This window comes from Lissotriton helveticus, chromosome 9, assembly GCF_964261635.1.
Source record: "Lissotriton helveticus chromosome 9, aLisHel1.1, whole genome shotgun sequence".
Classification (NCBI taxonomy): Eukaryota; Metazoa; Chordata; class Amphibia; order Caudata; family Salamandridae; genus Lissotriton; species Lissotriton helveticus.
In genome coordinates, this window is record NC_136070.1 from 808,355,626 (window position 1) to 808,374,503 (window position 18,878).

Sequence of the window (18,878 nt, forward strand, 5' to 3'; positions counted from 1 at the left end):
GAGACCTTTACCTAAAAAAGGTTGACCTTGGTGTGTATCTATGCGACTCGGTCCCGCTTGGGCGTCAGAGTCACTGTTCTCGACATTGGATGGTCTTAGGGGTGGAAACAGCAATAGAACACTCAAAGGCTGAGCTAAAAGAAATAGAGGAAATAGAGAAAGAACTGCTAGGAGGAGACGGGGTAACGGAGGCCAAAATCTTACTGGACAAACTCCTTAAATCGATCGAAGAGTTCAACACCTTCGAACTTAAGAAAAAAGCTGATAAAGTGTCCAAAGACATCAAAAGTTACAGTAAAGACAGGGCTTTCCCTTACCTCAAAGACGACTTTTATTCCACCTTCCAAGGTCAGAATAGACAAAATACGTGGGGCAGATTCAAAAGAAACCAACCTGTCACATTCTCTGAGTCATCAGGTGCTTCCAGTGACTCTGACGCCCAAGCGGGACCGAGTCGCATAGATACACACCAAGGTCAACCTTTTTTAGGCAGAGGCACAAGACCCAAAAGGAGAGTATGGCATCAGTATCCTGGGGAACGCCAAACCAGGAACAAACACTATCAATGGGGGCAACCACCATACTAACCTCCCCTGCGATTAATATGGAAACGATTCCAATTTTTAATTTGTCGAAACATGTTTTGTCATCATCAGAGATCTCTCTCCTAAGTAAAGGTCTCTCATTTGTGGTAACCGAAAAAACTAACTTTTTCAACGTAAAGGCTGAATTATTCCAGTTTTTTAGAAAAATTTGCCTCAAATTATTTTTTAAAGATCGGGAATTCATTAAACAGGATTCTGTCACAGGACTTAGGCCACCATCTACTTTCTATCCGACTAATGGAATGATGCCACCAGAGCTACTAACCTTTGAAAAACTTGTTCTACAAGAAGTAGATAATCTTAGAAAAACCAAACAATACATTCCGTATAACATCACACTAGCTGAAAGACAAGCCCTGAATACTCTCAAACATGACTCCCCCATAATCGTGAAGCCAGCAGATAAAGGGGGAGGAATAGTTATTCAGGAAAGAATTGATTATGATATAGAGCTCACCAAACAAATCTCAGAAACCAAACACTATAAGAAACTGAGACAGAATCCTCTTTCAGAAATCCGTGATGAGATCGTAAAGATTACCACGGAAGGCCTAGAACTAGGTTTTCTGACTAAGAAAGAGTTCGAATTCCTGAATGCAGAGAACCCCAGAACTCCGGTTCTGTATACCCTCCCCAAGGTACTCAAGAGTGTCACCCATCCACCGGGCCGACCCATCCTTTCAGGATGCGGATCGATCTTGGAACCAATTGGCCGTTATATTGACTTCTTCATTAGGGAATTTGTCCCCTTGCAAAAGAGCTATTTGCGTGACACCATGCATATGATAAACCTAGTAGAAGGACTCGAATATAATAATAATACGGACTGGTTGGCTACTTTAGATATCTCCTCGCTATATACGAACATCCCGCAAGCTGAGAGTATTCAGGTTATTGAACAACTTCTTGATACCAGACCCAGACCATTTATTGTGCCTACTTCTTTTATAATTGCATTACTCCGCATAGCACTACAAACCAACTACTTTGTATCAGACGGACAATATTACCAGCAATGTAGCGGGACCAGTATGGGAGCAGTTTTTGCCCCAAATCTGGCTAATATTTATATGAACTACATAGAACTGACCTTTGCATTGAGTAGCCTTAACCCCCAACACACCCATATTGGGTGTTGATATAGGTACATTGATGATATCTTTTTAATTTGGAGAAACAGCGAAGATAGTTTCAATGAATTTGTGTCCTACCTGAATCAGATCCAACCGCACCTTACATTCACCTCAACGCTAGATAAATCAACCATAGCGTTTTTAGATTTGAACATTCAAGAGGCCGATGGTAAATTATTTACCTCACTCCACAGAAAACCTACTGAGAGGAATACGTTACTATCTTATAGTAGCCAACATCCCAGAGCGCTGAGGGATGGGCTTCCTTTCGGTCAGTTCTTGCGGATCCGTCGGAACTGTACCCGCAAGGAAGACTATATGAAGGAGGCGGAAGTTTTGAAAAATAAACTACTACTGAGAGGCTATCCTAATAAAATTGTGAAAAGGTCATTAAAGCGTGCTTGGTACTGTCCGAGAGAAGATCTACTAGTGACAAAGACCAAACAGCAGATTAACAAAATTGTATGCGTCACCACATTTGGGACTCACACTAATAAGATCCGTAACATCATTACCAAACACTGGAATATCATTAAAAGTATAGATCCCTTATTGGAGGTCCCTTTATTTGCTTATAAGAGAGCGAGGAACATTAAAGATCATTTGGTCCGATCCGCCACTGATGTGATCAAAAAGACGGGCATGTTAGAATCAGCCTGGGGCCTTCCTCCGGCAGTTGGTCATCATAAGTGTGGTAACTGTGTGAACTGTGCTTTTACAGAGAATACTACCACCTTTAACTACAGCAATGGCGTACACACGCTTGACTTTTTCTCAAATTGCAATACACGTAACGTGGTGTATTGCATTTGGTGTCCGTGTGGTCTCCCATATATTGGCCAGACCCAAGAACCTATTAAGGCAAGGATAGGACAACATCGCAGCCGCATCAGAAGGTCGGTTGTTGCTGCACCCCTTGTCACGCATTTTTGGGACAAAAATCACACCGCAGATGAAATAAAATGGCAAGTGATTGACATTGCGAGACTACCTGAAAGGGGCGGTAATATAGCACAAATATTACAACGACGTGAATGTCATTGGATCGATAGAACCAATTCCATCAATGAGGGTTTGAATTCATCTGAGGAATGGAGAGGTTTTGTTGCAACGCTTGGACAATAATTTACTTGGACTACCGTATGACAGTACAAATCCTTAACTGTGCTCCTTTACACTGTGTAACAACTAATGTGGTCTCTATTTGATGTTGTAAATGCTAATAATTTTGACTTACTGGCTTGTACTACTCTAATTGTATATGTATATTTTTAATTTTCATTTTTATGGTTGTTTAAAATTATAATATGCTGTTATGAATATATAACACTGACATGCACTACAATTCTGTCCATAAATGCACTGTCCTGTATCTAGTGTCGGTTCCCATCGACAGCTCGGTGCCGACCATGCTCACTGCCCTTTTACTTCCGCGTTGAAGATCGAGCACTCGGCTCTCTTCACTTTCCCTGCGCATTCGTCGCACAAGTAATGCTTCGTGCACTACGCTGCCTTTACCACTCAGCAGTCGGACTAAGGCAGATCGCACGCACTCTCAGGTAACACGCCTGTCCTCATAACGGAACACACTGAGCAACTAAGCGCCGCGGAGACCCTTTTAACTTATTTCCACTCTCACAGGCATTTTCCTGCTCAGCGCCTTACTCGTGCTCATTGTAGCACTCCAGCGCCACGATTGGATTAGCAAGTTCTGTAAAAAAGAATACAAAGATCGAAAATCTCCGCATCTATCGGCTACTTACAGTGGTAAGTACTCGACCCTGGGCTCGCCTACACAGGTGGCTACCACGTTACATTAATTGAAACCTTAATTATTCTGTTTCTCTCCTCTTTTTACCACAGTACCCGGCTGGGTTCATTGTGAGTATCCCCTCTTTTTTTGTCCTTTCTCATTCATGGTTGGCACCTATTCCACCACCGAGTCCTTCATTAGAATCGTACAGGTACCTAGCCCTTCATATACAGTCTGTTCCACACCCTCACTTTTTATACACGGAGCTCACTCCTTTTCTTACCCCCACAGATGTCCCACACCGCCCCTGTCCTGACGAGACCCTCTATCCAGTAAAGGGTCGAAACGCCGTCGACGCCTCTTGGGAACAAACCTTTTTCAATGTCTATGAATTAAATAGCCATTGTATATATTATTGAATACTGTGTAGATGGTCATTTCCCATTCCTTGTATATACCCCCCTGTTGAAACCGTGTACATAATTGTCACTGCTGTCACCTCAATATGTGTTCAGATCACCTCTCGGTTCACTCTTTACACTTGGGACACTTCTTTTAAATGTTTTCACACTGTTATATGATTTGTGAATCATTACATGTAAATAATTCAATACATTTTGTCTCGCAAAAATAACAAATGATGGTACTCTATTTTGGTCATGAGTTTTGTTTTTCTTTCTGACATCCTCGGTAGCCTCTACACCAGTATTACACATTGTTGTGTTTTCATTGAATATACATGTATTGTTCCACTGGAACTACCTGATACCATGGCATACACCAGGTTCTGGTAGGGTGGTTCATAACCATTGATGTATAGTTTTTCTTAAGATTTATTCTGTTAACAATTGTGTCAAACAATGTCCATATTATTGCAGTAGCATTCAATCACTTTTAGGTCCTGACGAAAGCCTGTCACTGCTACCTTTACGGCTGAAGCATTTTGACCTTCCACCTATTGCTAAAGGATAGTCATTTTTTCACACTGTCTGTTTGTTTTTAATCTTGACATTTGGACGATTTCGAATAAATATATTTTTTGTCCTTATAGTCATTTTTTATTATCACACTCAATTTTGCACTGCACACCATCAGTACCATTGGTTTGAGAGTACCTTGGCTAAACCAACTATTGGACAGAAATCTAGTGTTATACAGCCATTCCATTTTTGGTCTGGGCACACAGATTTCATTCCACTAATTCCCAGATGACAATGCTCCGCCAAAGTGGTGGGCTGATGGGATTTATTCACTGAGCCCGGGACCACTCAAATCATCTGTGTCTGATGTTTTCATCCTCTTTAAGCTTATATGACAGATTTGGTGAATTGACCTATAATCTCTTATTCTGTTTTTGTGTATCTGATTAGGGGTGCAGAGATTATAGGGTCATTAAATATTATCCCCTAGACCCCCTTTCTCAAAGTGTGTTTTTTCTAGCCTATGACTGTGTCCAAAGCTCATAGTTCCACTTATCAAATCTACTCCAAAATGAGTCTTAAAGCCAATTCACCAGCACATATTTTTCAACTGGAGGAGCACGTGGGAAATTAAATTCTGAGTCAAAATCTGCTGGACCTGGACATTAATTGTGATTTCCAAAGCACAAATGAACCTGTGAGCCCAAGTTAGGTCTCCTTCATTGTCCTGATGAAGACCTGCATGCAAGGATGTAAATCATCACATGTAATACTCTGGTCGAAACGTCAACGCTTTCGCTTTAGCCTGGATTGAATACATTGATCCTCGTGAACACTGTGTCAGGACTCAATAACCGGATCCTAATGGTGGACCAGCATTTTTGAATGGATAACTTCCTAATTCTTTTTTAACTTTTTAGCCCATGTTTTAGACAATAATTTTGTTTTTTATCCCTGCAAACGGATTCATTTTTACCATTGTGATTAAATGGTGGGTTTATCCGCGTAATTCAATTGGGGTTTAAGTTTTTGATACCACATTTTTTAGGTTGAGCATTCAAGACCTCTTGTATATACTTTAGTATATATTTATATGCACTGCCTTTATTATATATCAGTCACCCCTAAGGAAGTCTTTAATCCAGGAGGCAGGGTGCAATATATTAGAGGCTTGGACACGTAACTGCAAGCATATATATCCCTATACTCCCCTTTACTATTAAAGGACACAATAAGTGCTAGATGATCCAAAGGCTGGCATCTGTGCAAACCTCCGGTTCGCAATTCCAGTATGGTACCGACAAAATATCTTGTGTATCAAACAACGTGCCTTCTCACCCCATACATGAATCTCATGTCGAAGGCAATATGGCATGCACCCAGGTGGCTACCTCCAGAGGTTGTCCGCCTGGTTGCCCCTGCTTCTCTGTGCTCTGGCTGGCAGTCCATGCTTGCTTCCGCCGAAACCGGAATCGGACCTCCTCCCAGGCAGTGTTATCACTCCCAGGAGTCAGGAGCAAAGACCTGAGCAGGAAGGAGGTCACTCCTCCTCCCTCCCGGGAAGGCTAGTGAAGTGGCACACCAATGCGGTGAGCTTGGAAGGCTGCACTGCCTCTGATATGCACTAGGACCGACTCCCTGAAGAGGAAACAGCTCTCCCCTGTCCCAGGCACATTTGCACCCTGTCAGGTGGTAAATTAGATAGTCATGGAGGTGTGCACCTCCAGAAATTTAGCCACACATCCAGGGTGGGCAGCCTGGTCTGTACAGTGAAAGAAGGGTTCTTCCTTTTTAGAAGTGGCAGAATAGAGGGTTCTGGGAAGAAAAGGTGACCTACACCCCCGGATGTGGTCACCTCGGGGGCCGATTAGATGTTGGACAAGCAGCCGATTTACCACTTGCTCTCACACGTGTAACACCCCTAAATCTAGTATTGAAGGATTACCCCTGACACCAGAACCTCAGTTCCGAACAACCTGCATGGAAGAGGACAAAAGAAAAGACCTCTGTCTGCGACAACAGAAGTTGCCCAAAGCAAAAGAGGGATACTCTGCAACCTGTGGGAATGCTCCTGGAACTATCTGATCAAGGCTCGTCCTAAGCTAACTCTTGGGTCCCCCAGACAGAGGGACCTCTGTGCAAGCCTGAAGGACCTTCATACTCCCCTGAACTAGTAGCACTAGTCCCCTGCAAACTGCAGGTAAGACAACGCTCTGGATGCGAAGAATCGACCTGGCCATTGAGCCCTCCATGTGATCATCCAAATCCAGATGGTCTAATGCAGTGTGGGAACTGTAGGCTTGCCTTCTCTAGCTTGTAAGGTGCTCCTTCTAAACTCTTTGAAACAAATACACTTGGGTGTATGGAAAAGTGCTACATACAACTACTAAAGTGAAATAAAACATGGTTTTGTGTAGTAAGCTCTCTATTAATTTTTTGGGTCTTTCTTATTTAATTGTTACTCTTACCATGATGTGGACAAACAAAGAAAGTGCATAAGTATTTTTTTTTTTATCTTACTGAAAAGGAACCCATCACCTACCCTGACAAAATTATAGCAATTCCTGCTTTTTTGTGCCCTGCTCTGTTTGCAGGTCACTACAGTTATGTGTTTTTTTAAACCTTTACTTTCTGGGCTGCCATGGGGTGTACGAATGGCGTCAATTCAAGTGTTAGCACGGACTAAGGAGTTAGGGCTGCCACACTTGTGCATTTTACCTACTGAGTTTTATCTTGTCTAGGACCTTACTATGGGATCTGTAAAGAGTGTAAAATCCTATGAAGGAAATTGGTAATTTCCCGAAAGGCCAGTGCTGTTGAATCTGCACCTAGGCTGAGGTGGAGTTAATCCCATGATAGATGGCCTCCACTTGTAGCTGTCTCTCCCCCAGCTTTACTCGGATGTCAGAGACTCAGGCCTTGTCTTACAATCTCCGATTTTCACTATTTATCTGCTTACTGCTTTTTATCATTTTCATTTTCATTTTAGTTGTTACAGTACTTACAGATTTTGTTTTTCTTTTAATTCATCAGGAGCCGACAAAGTGCCTCGCTGTTTTAGAGGGGATGGGCTTTCGTGTTGGCCAGGGGCTCATTGAACGGTAAGTGTCTATGAGGGGTAAAGAAAATAAGGCATGAAGAGAGTCTTGAGAATACAGAAGGAACACACATAAGGAAGAATCAGGATTTGTAGTTTGGATATGACATAAGTACCATAACATAATTTACAGAATTTCAGTATGAGGAAGCTCTTATGATGGCTGAGACAATCCTATCTCCGTTTTCAGTGTGATGCTCCAGTCTATTAAATAGCAGTTGTTGCCACTAATCTTCTAAGAGTTCCCAAATAATAAAAATAATAATCCTGTATTTGTAAAGCGCACAGCTACCCGTAGTAGGTTTCCCGGCGCCGGGGGCTGTCGGGAAGATTAAGCAAGCTATTGCCCAGAGTCACATGGTGCTGGGCAGACCCCTGCCGCCGGTGCCGGGGATCGAACTGTGATCCCCAGTGTTCGGCGTCAGTCGCCCTGGCCGCTGCGCCACACCTCTTCCACAAAGAGGGGTGAATTTTATTCCACTGGCTCACTCCATTGGTTTCTGCCCCAACACAAAATGTCATAAATCTGAGTGTAATCTTCACTTCTCAGGTACACTAGTGGGGTTACCCAAAAAGCTCATTGACACCCTGTGACCAAAGCCCAATTCGGTTGGCATGGGGTTCAACTCTAATTAATATCCTCTCTTTGAACCTGCCTCAAAATCACTCTGTTGGCACAAGGGAGAAGCCAGAATCTAATTCATGGCACTTTTCAGGATGAGGCCTTCTCGAAGAAATATCCAGGCTCAACCTGCCTACTTGCCAACAATCTTTGACCGTATAGAGGCAGAATTTTTCAGATATAAAAAATAGAGCATACTGATGACGTCACCTAACATGATGTGATTTTTTTTAGCGTTTTGTTGTCTCTAGAGATGCTTGCTCTCCACCCTTCCCACTAATTCCACTCATTATGACTACCCCATCCAATCCCACTTCATTTCCCACTATCCCCCCTCCTTTCCAATATTATCCTCTAGATCTCCTCCCAACAGCTCTTGACATCTCACAATCCTACCTCCTTTCTCAATCCTCTGCGTCGTTCATTGTTTATTAGTATGACTGATTCAAATGACAACACGTCACTTCAAAACATCTTGCTAATTTATCCAGAAGTAAAACATATTTTATTGCCTGCAATGCTTGGAATCTGGAAGCGCACCAAATAATTCACTTTTATAGCACTGATGCTTTTTAAATTGTGTGTTCGCATTAACTGTTCACTAGCACCCAAGCCTCACACGGGCACACATTACTGTAAAAATACCTCTTACATTTAGACAAAAGCGGTAAGAATGTTCTTATGTGCTGTAATTTCAACGTGGTTGTAGAATACTGAGAATCTCTGGCTATTTAGCATACCAAACAAATTATCATGCATTCTGCCTATCCAGTGGGCGTGGATGCAGTTAACACCTGGTCCTAGTCTGGAAGAGAGAAAAGAATGTGCTTAATTCAATTTATCTTTTAGTTGACTTAGCTGAAGGAAGTTGACGTTTAATTTATTCAGTTCTCTACTTTCACTGGAGACCTCACAAACTATGAAGCACTATGGGGTATGCTCCTTAATGCTGTGAAGCCTCTTTTGCTTTTGACACAAGTTTTGGTCTGGTCCTGACTATAATCTTCACATGAATACAATCTGAACTATGTTTCTTATAAGCAAGTGCCCAGATGTGCGACATTTGATTAGGTTTACAAAGCACAAGTGACTACTTAACATGCCACAGGGAGAGAGGTTAAATCAAAGAGAGGGAGCCCGCCATTGAACCCTTCACCTTGCTGCTGGCCTTACAGGGGGCCACATCCACCTTCTTTCAACACCCCAGGAGGCGCCAGCGTTACGATTCCTGCCCCGGGGCGCATGTAGGCTGTTTCGGGCTCCCGCAGTGTGGGATGCTCGCGTGCCCGCCCGGGCCAAGGGCGGGCCTGTCTGAACCTGGAGGAGGCTGGGCTCGGCCCATTCTCTGACATCAAGACTGTGAATTTCAAGGATCATCGCATTGTGGTACAGGCTTTTTAATTTTTTTAAACTGTCTTTTATATATATATATATATTCACTGAAAAAACCATAGGTTATAGACCATATATAGTTAGGAATTAGCATTTAAAAAACCTTATTTTACTCACACAAAACCATTGAAATTCCATATATAGTTAGTTGCACTAACTATATATTGCGCACCCGCAATCCACTGCTGATCATGTCACATATTACATCATTCATGACATGGTCAGTGACATCACTGATGACATCACTGATGACATCTCAAATGACATCACTGATGACATCACTGATGACATCATCCAGTGACTGTGTGTTTCTGTAAAGTTTAAATATGTTTTAGATATTGAAGAATGAGTAGATGTATAACTGTCTGGACGAAGGATTTAGTAGGTGCATGACTGAATGTATGAGTGAGTGATTAAATGTGTCTCACTGAGTGCATGGGTTAGTGACTAAACTGTCTTAATTTGTGCATCATTATGTCTGTTGTTCTGTAAACTACTGCATGTGTTGATCAGTAGCTATATGATTAACTATATGGGTTATTGATTGATTGTCCAAGTATTTGTATGGGAGACTGAGTGTGTGTGTGGCTGGCTGGGAGGTGTGTGACTCTGTGCAGATCAATGTGTACTTGTATCAATGATTGTATAAGAAAGTAAGTATGTGTTACTATATGTTTGAAAATGTAAGGTGCTCTATGTTTAACTGTATAGACAAGAAAATGGAAGTGTGATTGATTCTTTACAGGACTGACTAGGTGTGTGAGTAACTCCATGGATGAGTGGCAGAGTGTGAGTGTCTGTATAGGTGTATGAGTGCATATGATAGTGTTGTAAAGATGAGTGATTGTATGTATGAATGATTGTATGGGTGAATGAGTGAATGTGTGTGTAGACGTAGGAATCAGTGAGTACGTATGTAGTAACTAGTATTGGTGTGTCAATGGTTTCAAAAATTATACTCTGTATTTAACACTGGGTGAAACAGAGGTTATATTAAAATGTGAGGAGATGCATTGTATTGTCACATGAATGATATCATCAGTGATGTGGTCATTGATGTCAAATGAGATGTCATCAGTGATGTCATCAGTGATGTCATTTGAGATGTCATCAGTGATGTCATCAGTGATGTCACTGACCATGTCATGAATGATGTAATATGTGACATGATCAGCAGTGGATTGCGGGTGCGCAATATATAGTTAGTGCAACTAACTATATATGGAATTTCAATGGTTTTGTGTGAGTAAAATAAGGTTTTTTAAATGCTAATTCCTAACTATATATGGTCTATAACCTATGGTTTTTTCAGTGAATTTTCAAGGTTTTGTAAATGCTAATTCCTAACTATATATGGTCTATAACCTATGGTTTTTTAAGTGAATTTCAATGGTTTTTTAATAGCAAATATCATAAGCTGTCGAATGTCAAGTACGTGGTAAGTGAAAACATTTTCGTGTTTATGCACACTGATCTGCTTTGAATGGTGCCCCCCCCCTCATTTCTATTAGGAGTACTCTCTCTTTGCAGATAGTGAAAGGTAGTTAACGCAGGCCTTTGCCCCCGTTGTAATCCGTCGTGCCTGCTTCTCTCTCCATTTGATTGATTGTTATCCAAGTATTTACTGTTTTAGAATTAGTTCTCTTTGGTTCATTCTCTATTTACAAACAAACACAGAGTCGCAATACTCTGTTTAGTCTTTGCAGATAACGAAAAATCGTGTAAAAAAAAAAGAAAAGGAATCGAGCAAAATCAGTAGGCCACTAATGGGATCTCTTTTTGACCTCGCTAAAATAGAAACATTAGGAACAACCCCTCATGACAAATACAAAACTAGTGAGATGAACTGAACTCCACACAATGATGGCTGCAAAACAGCTCGGCTCCGCCACCCACCCCGCCCAAAATAACGATAAAGAGCGGCTGCCATGATTGGTTGCGGAATGGCCACAACGGAGCTACGAAATGGTGCTGCTCTCATGCTAACCCCAGCTTCGGTCTGAAACATCCAGAAACACTGTAGACTACCAATTCGATCAGTTCCGGTAGCGCCCCAATGTAACCCGGTAGAGAAGAACTAGCCCTCCCCTCTTTGACTGATGGTTCTTGTTGCCTGTCCCTTCTGTTGTCATTTAACAGAACTATTTAGCCTGCTGAAAGGGGTTGTGTTTCGACCGCTGGTTGGTGGAGACATTTTGACTATATTCTGGACCTGCGTTGTCGCGTAATGCGTCATATGACGCGCCGCGTTAGCGCATCCGGAAGTCATCCGGGGCGCGCAGCGCGTAACGTAAGCATAACAAGTCATGTGACTTGTTAATAAAACTTTTCATTGGTTCATTTTACTTTTCTTATTCTAATGATGAAAGCCTTGGTCATATCACCTAAAAATTACGCTTTTAATTACTTCCGAACATTATTTTCTCTTAAATATATGTTATAATGTTCCAGGCTAATGTACTTTCCCGGAAATTTTACAACTGTCCTGCAAGTAAAATATATTCTTTTTTCGAGAAAAAGAGCGTTTCTTCGTCCCATGACGGAGCCGTTGAGCAAAAGAGGGTCGACCTGCTGTCTTAGTCGCCGATACGCCTGAATATGAGATTCTTATCGATCACTTTATGTTGCAGGAATAGAAAACACAACAGCCCTTGACCATTTATCTTTACTGCGTTCCTTCGTATTATACCTTTTACCCTTCATGTAATTGGTCTGCTTTATTTCACTTGCCTTTTACTGATTCTAAAACAGTGACTATTATTAAAAACTTTACCAATGTATACACTACTACCATGTTTTCTTTTAAAAACCTTTATTGTGAAAATTTCATTATACAAATACGAGCCTATAACCACGTGGGCCTGCCACGGAGCAAACTGTAATCGTATATGATGAATAGACATTTACACTGTAGAGGAACGTAACGGGCGGGCCATTAGATTGCAAAAACTAAGGTGTCTAACAGCTACGGAATCGGTGGACGTACATTTTATAATTAAAATACGACAGGGCCAGTTACAATAAAATTATCTAGATATACATTTGCGGGCAAGTACCATGGGTGACGTTAATTCGAATTTTCAACAGTACAGTAATCAATAACACATCAGAACTTAATATCAATAGGGATGTCGAAATATTCAATCAATTCTCGTCCCCGCCCGCCATGTGCTTCAAAACTGCATACGTATCTCGTGATATCAAGGTTGTGCAACCAGTACACAACAAGGAGTTACGAGTCCCATTTATTCCGGCGCCATTTTGGGCGAGGACGGGCAGGTCCAGGATATAGTCAAAATGTCTCTACCAACCATCGACTATGATGATGTTCATATGCTGTATTTATTAGAGTAACACTCATCTGCCCACATGAAATTAATTTACCACAATCTAAACATGTCATTTTAATCTTTCCAAAGTTCGTCTAAATATTTGGGACCGTTTCCCTTGCCTCTGAAGCTCTCAGTGCCACTTCTTTAATGAATGTACTAGCAGGTCAGGGGTTCTCCTCCAAATCTCTCTTTTATGCAGCACTATAATTAATTGGTGCCACCTCTCCATATGACGATGCATGGTATAGTTACCACAACTATATATTTTTTCGGTTCCTCTGGAGAGTTCATCGTGGCAGATGAAGCGTGTAACATACCGGGCATTTACCTTTTTTTGCATGTACAGGAAAGGAAAAAAAATCGAGCGTTCGAGTTCTTAGGTGTCCCAGGGCCATTTTAGTGGACCAGGCCCAAATCCAAAGAACAGCTATCTCACAGGCTAATGGGGCGACCCACGCCGAGTTTCAGCATTGTAGGATGACCACACAAGTACAGCAACTTGCTAGACATCACCTCGGTGCCATCCGGATCTCGGCGCCCCACTGCAGATGAAGTGCCTCTCAACTATGAAACCACCACGGTGACATCCGGATCTTGGCGCGTTGTGCTGCCTTCGGCCTATTCGCACATCGGTCCGCTACTGACGCCATCTCACAGGCTAATGGGGTGACCCACGCCGAGTTTCAGCATTGTAGGATGACCACACCAACTTGCTAGACATCACCTCGGTGCCATCCGAATCTTGGCATCTCAACGCCTAGTGGTATCTTCCATACAGAAAATATTGTTACGCTGCCTTTGGCCCCATTCGCACATCAGTCCGCAACTTAGACATCACCTCGATGCCATCCGGATCTTGGCATCTCAGCGCCTTGTGGTGTCAGTCAGAAAATATTGTTGCGCTGCCTTTGGCCCCATTCGCACATCAGTCCGCTACTGACACCATCTCACAGGCCAATAGGGCGCCCCACGCCGACTTTTACCATTGTACGATGGCCACACCAGTGGCACAACTTGCTAGACATCACCTCGGTGCCATCCGAATCTTGGCATCTCAACGCCTAGTGGTATCTTCCATACAGAAAATCTTGTTACGCTACCTTTGGCCCCATTCGCACATCGGTCCGCAACTTAGACATCACCTCGGTGCCATCCGGATCTTGGCATCTCAGCGCCTTGTGGTGTATTCTCTTCAGAAAATTTTGTTGAGCTGCCTTTGGCCCCATTCGCACATCGGTCCGCAACTTACACATCACCTCGGTGCCATCCGGATCTTGGCATCTCAGCGCCTTGTGGTGTCTTCTACTCCGAAAATATAGTAGAAAATATTGTTGCGCTGCCTTTGGCCCCATTCACACATCAGTCCGCTACTGACACCATCTCACAGGCCAACAGGGCGCCCCACGCCGACTTTTACCATTGTACGATGGCCACACCAGTGCCACAACTTGCTAGACACCACCTCGGTGCCATCCGGATCTTGGCATCTCAGCGCCTTGTGGTGTCTTCTACTCCGGAAATATAGTAGAAAATATTGTTGCGCTGCCTTCGGCCCCATTCACACATCGGTCCGCTACTGACGCCATCTCACAGGCCAACGGGGCGCCCCACGCCGACTTTCAGCATTGTAGGATGGCCACACCAGTGCGGCAACTTACTAGACACCACCTCGGTGCCATCCGGATCTTGGCGCGTTGTGCTGCCTTCGGCCTATTCGCACATCGGTCCGCTACTGACGCAAACTCACAGGCCAACGGGGCGCCCCACGCCGACTTTCAGCATTGTTGGATGGCCACACCAGTGCGGCAACTTACTAGACACCACCTCGGTGCCATCCGGATCTTGGCGCGTTGTGCTGCCTTCGGCCTATTCGCACATCGGTCCGCTACTGACGCAAACTCACAGGCCAACGGGGCGCCCCACGCCGACTTTCAGCATTGTAGGATGGCCACACCAGTGCTGCAACTTGCTGGACACCACCTCGGTGCCATCCGGATCTTGGCGCGTTGTGTTGCCTTCGGCCTATTCGCACATCGGTCCGCTACTGACGCCGCCTCACGTGCCAACGTATTTTCTCCGCATTTTATACCCTATGCCGCATAACAGGTCATGTGACTTGTTTATAAAACTTTTCATTGGTTCATTTTACTTTTGGTTTCCTAATGATGGAAGGCATGATCATGTGACCTAAAAACAACACTTTTCATAGGATGAAAACTTTTTTTTTTTTCCCAAACGATGAAACCCCCACCTTGTTTCTGGATGTTTCAGACTGAAACTGGCGTCAGCATGAGAGCACCACCATCTCGTAGCTCCGTCGTGGTCATTCCGCGAGCAATCATGGCAGCCGCTCCCCACCAGAAGCCTGCAGGAGTCGGAGCCCCCAAAACTTTTGATGAATTCTCAAGGCGGAGGGGACGCTTTCGAGAATGGGGTCCAAGACCTAGCAGACAAGCGTCCGATTTCCAAGGTGTCCCAGGGCCATTTCAGTGGACCAGGCCCAAAAAGGAAACAGCCTGCCGCCATTTTGAGAGTCCTGTGACAGCCGCCTATCGCTGCACCGCAAGAGTGGGCGCAACTCAGCTGAATTGCGGCTTTTGACACAGTGGACCAAAAACGGACGGAATGGCAACTGAAACGGTAAAGGGGCGCCCCACTACAACAGATGACACTCCACCTGGAGAGGCCCGTTCACGCCGCCTCCCCCGGGGCGCTCCACGCCGTTATTCGGAGCAGCATTGTAGGATACCAAAACCAGTGCGGCAACTTACTGGACATCACCTTGGTGCCATCGTTCTGCTGCCTTGGAACTATTCGCGCAACAGTTTGCTACTGATGACCCACCCCCCGCGACGCCCCATGCCGTTATTTGCTGGGTGGCAACTTACTAGACATCACTTTCGTGTCATCTAGATTTCGGCGCGTTCTGCTGCCTTGGAACTATTCGCACAACAGTTTGCTACTGATGACCCACCCCCCGCGACGCCCCACGCCGGAAATCTGGACGTTGTGCTGCGTTGGGACTATTCGCACAGCCGACCGCTACTTCGTTGTTTTTCCCTAAAAATGTTTATATGTTATTACTATTTTTGTTTTCTTGTATATATTTATAAATTATGAAAGTTTTATAATCTTACTACTTTGTCGGAGTGCTATATATTTTTAATGTGACACATAATTGTAAAAACTTTGATGTACAAACAGTCATCCCTGGAATCTTCCGCTTCAGGCTCGGTCCCCTCCCCAATCACAATACAGGATGGTTTTCAGATAATAGCAACGCTTCTGCTGTGACGGATCTCATCGAGTGTGGGCCTTGATCTACTATAACTCCTTTGAAGAGGGGTGATTCTTTACAGCTGTGGCCATAAACTACATCTGCAGGGCTAGCTGATAGCCTAGGACCGGCCTGGACAATCGGACACAGAGGAAAAGGAGTGTCAGAGGGTGCGGTAGTGAATAGGGCGAAAGGGAGGTGTCGGGCGGGCACAGGGTGTGATTCTCAGGGAACAGCAGCGCAGATGGGGGAGGTTTATTACCCATGCATAAGACAGAGAGCGGGGGTGACCACTGCCTGGGGGAGATGCTTGCGAGGGTGGGGAGCCATGCTAAGGATCGACAGCGTGCACAGAGTGGGTCTGGTCAAGGCATCTAAAATGGCTGCCGTGCACGACAAAAGTGTGGCATTTGAAAAAAGACAAGATGGCGCAGACAATGTTTTTCAACACTTCCTGATTTCCTTCGAATCGAACGTTAACAGACGTTGGGGCATATTACCAAAGTTAAGCGATATTTATCCCTAACGATGCTTAGCAACGATTTTTTTACCGTCAGAAATTATCGCAGATAAACCTTGCTATTATCAAGGTTTATCGGAAATACGATAAAAAACGACCGCAATGCATTAATATCGCTGAAAACTCAGCGATATTCATGCATTACCGAGCTAATGCTCTTAGCCATGTTATCCACCTCCCATTGGATAACATGGCTAAGAACTGCTCAGGGCAGGTGGTAGCTTTTGGAGATATTCGCCCTTATCTCGAATATTTCCAAAAGTTGATAATAGGAGATAGCGATGTTAGCGACTGTTTCCAGTCGCTAACATCTTGGCATGCCCACTTTGCATGTCATTAGTGATAAATATCACTCACATGCAAAGTGGGGCCCAAGATGGTCGCTATCTTCTACTAGCCGTCGCTAACTGGTGTTAGCAACAGCTAGGTAATACACATATAATTTTATCTCCGCGAAGCGGAGCGCTGTTACAGATATATATCTTGTTTCTGAACGTTAATTTCTCAAAATGCACTGAAGCACATATATTGAGACCTAGCAAAGGCACATCGGGCTACCAGTCCCTACAATTTTGCCAAGTTTCGTGCAAATCCATTCAGCTGTTCGATCCTACCGAGAGACAAGATGGCGGCCGCTACGGACTGTTTGGAATGTTTACAGACACCGGAGAGCCAATCAGCTTCGCTTCGCAAAGCTCCGTAACGCGAAAAGTACGCGAAGCGGTGCGCTGTTACAGATATATACCTTTTTTTGAACGTTAATTTCTCAAAATCCACTGGAGCACATATATTGAGATCTAGCAAAGGCACATCGGGCTACCAGTCCCTACAATTTTGCCAAGTTTCGTGCAAATCCATTCAGCTGTTCGATTATTATTATGTTTATTTTTTTTTGCCCCGCGGGGCCCTTTTAAAACCTCCACATCAAACCTAGGGGGTGAGCGACAATGTACTATGCCCCCTTATGGTCATTTGCCCCTTCGCTTTGGCCTCCTCTTGTCTCTCGATCCTACCGAGAGACAAGATGGCGGCCGCTACGGACTGTTTGGAATGTTGACAGACGCCGGAGAACCAATCAGCTTCGCTTCACAAAGCTCCGTTGCGCGAAAAGTACGCGTAGCGGAGCGCTGCCCAGTCCGCTGCTACAGATATATATCTTTTTTTGAACATTAATTTCTCAAAATCCACTGAAGCACATATATTGAGACCTACAAAAGGCACATCGGGCTACCAGTCCCTACAATTTTGCCAAGTTTCGTGCAAATCCATTCAGCCGTTCGGGCTAAAAGTGAGGCCAACCGCCCTATGGAAATTAACATGGGAAAACCGCGTTTTGGGACCCCCCTTTTTTCTCGGCCCCCCCCTTGACGAACCCCCCCAAAATTTTCAGGGGCTGCTCAGAAACAAAATGTGCCATTTTCCTGAAACTTTCAGCCAATTCCGTCCACAAACGCCAAAGTTATTAGACATAGAATTTTCAAAAAACCCATAGAGAAAAAATCCTAACTATATATACCTACTGGCGACCGCCAGTAGGTAATATATATATATCTATATATATATACACGTCGTACATAGAATGGTTTGGCGTAAGGGCACTAATAATCATCCAGGGGGTTGAATATAAGCGACTTTAGATGCCTTCTTAACGAAGGCAGAGTCGGTTTTGACTCCCCAAATCCAAGGAAATAAAAATAATGTTCAAGGCAATGGTCATTTGTTAAATCTAAATTGCGGATGTAGTCAGATAATAGATAAACTGGCATCTCTCCCTGAAATACTGACAGAAATCTTTTGTGTCGTCCAACCATGTGAAAATATGGAACGCATCACCACACAGAACAAAAGAACGACAAACAAGGTATAGCGGGACCAGCAATGAAGACATGCAACTTCTTGCATGATAGTAGCATAAAAAAACAAGGAAGTTGTGGAAATAAATGGAACAGGAAATAAGCAAAATATCCACAAATCAATGTCTATACACAGTTTACCAGTGGTACTAACGAAATCTTTGTGCCAGACAATCCAACTAAGGGCAGACTGGATATTTAAAAATGGGGGAAACTTAATGAGGCTTTTCAAAGAGATCCCAAAATTAAGGAATATCGCATCAGCAGATCTCTTGGCAGTAGAATTTCTGCAAATGGAAAAAATAACGGAAACCGAGCTAACCCGTAGAACCTGGTCTTCAAATGAAATGGCAGCCCTGATATACTCGACAAAA

The 18,878-nt window shown here is 43.7% G+C and overlaps 1 protein-coding gene across 2 annotated transcripts in view; it reads left to right on the forward strand.

Moving 5' to 3' along the window:
- TRAPPC6A (trafficking protein particle complex subunit 6A) overlaps nt 1-18,878 on the forward strand; it is a 603,570-nt gene that overhangs the window by 325,619 nt on the left and 259,073 nt on the right. For both annotated transcript variants that reach the window (XM_078660938.1, XM_078660939.1), the window contains one exon: nt 7,445-7,512. In XM_078660938.1, coding sequence (XP_078517064.1) covers nt 7,445-7,512 — 68 coding nt within the window. The remainder of the gene's footprint in view (nt 1-7,444; nt 7,513-18,878) is intronic.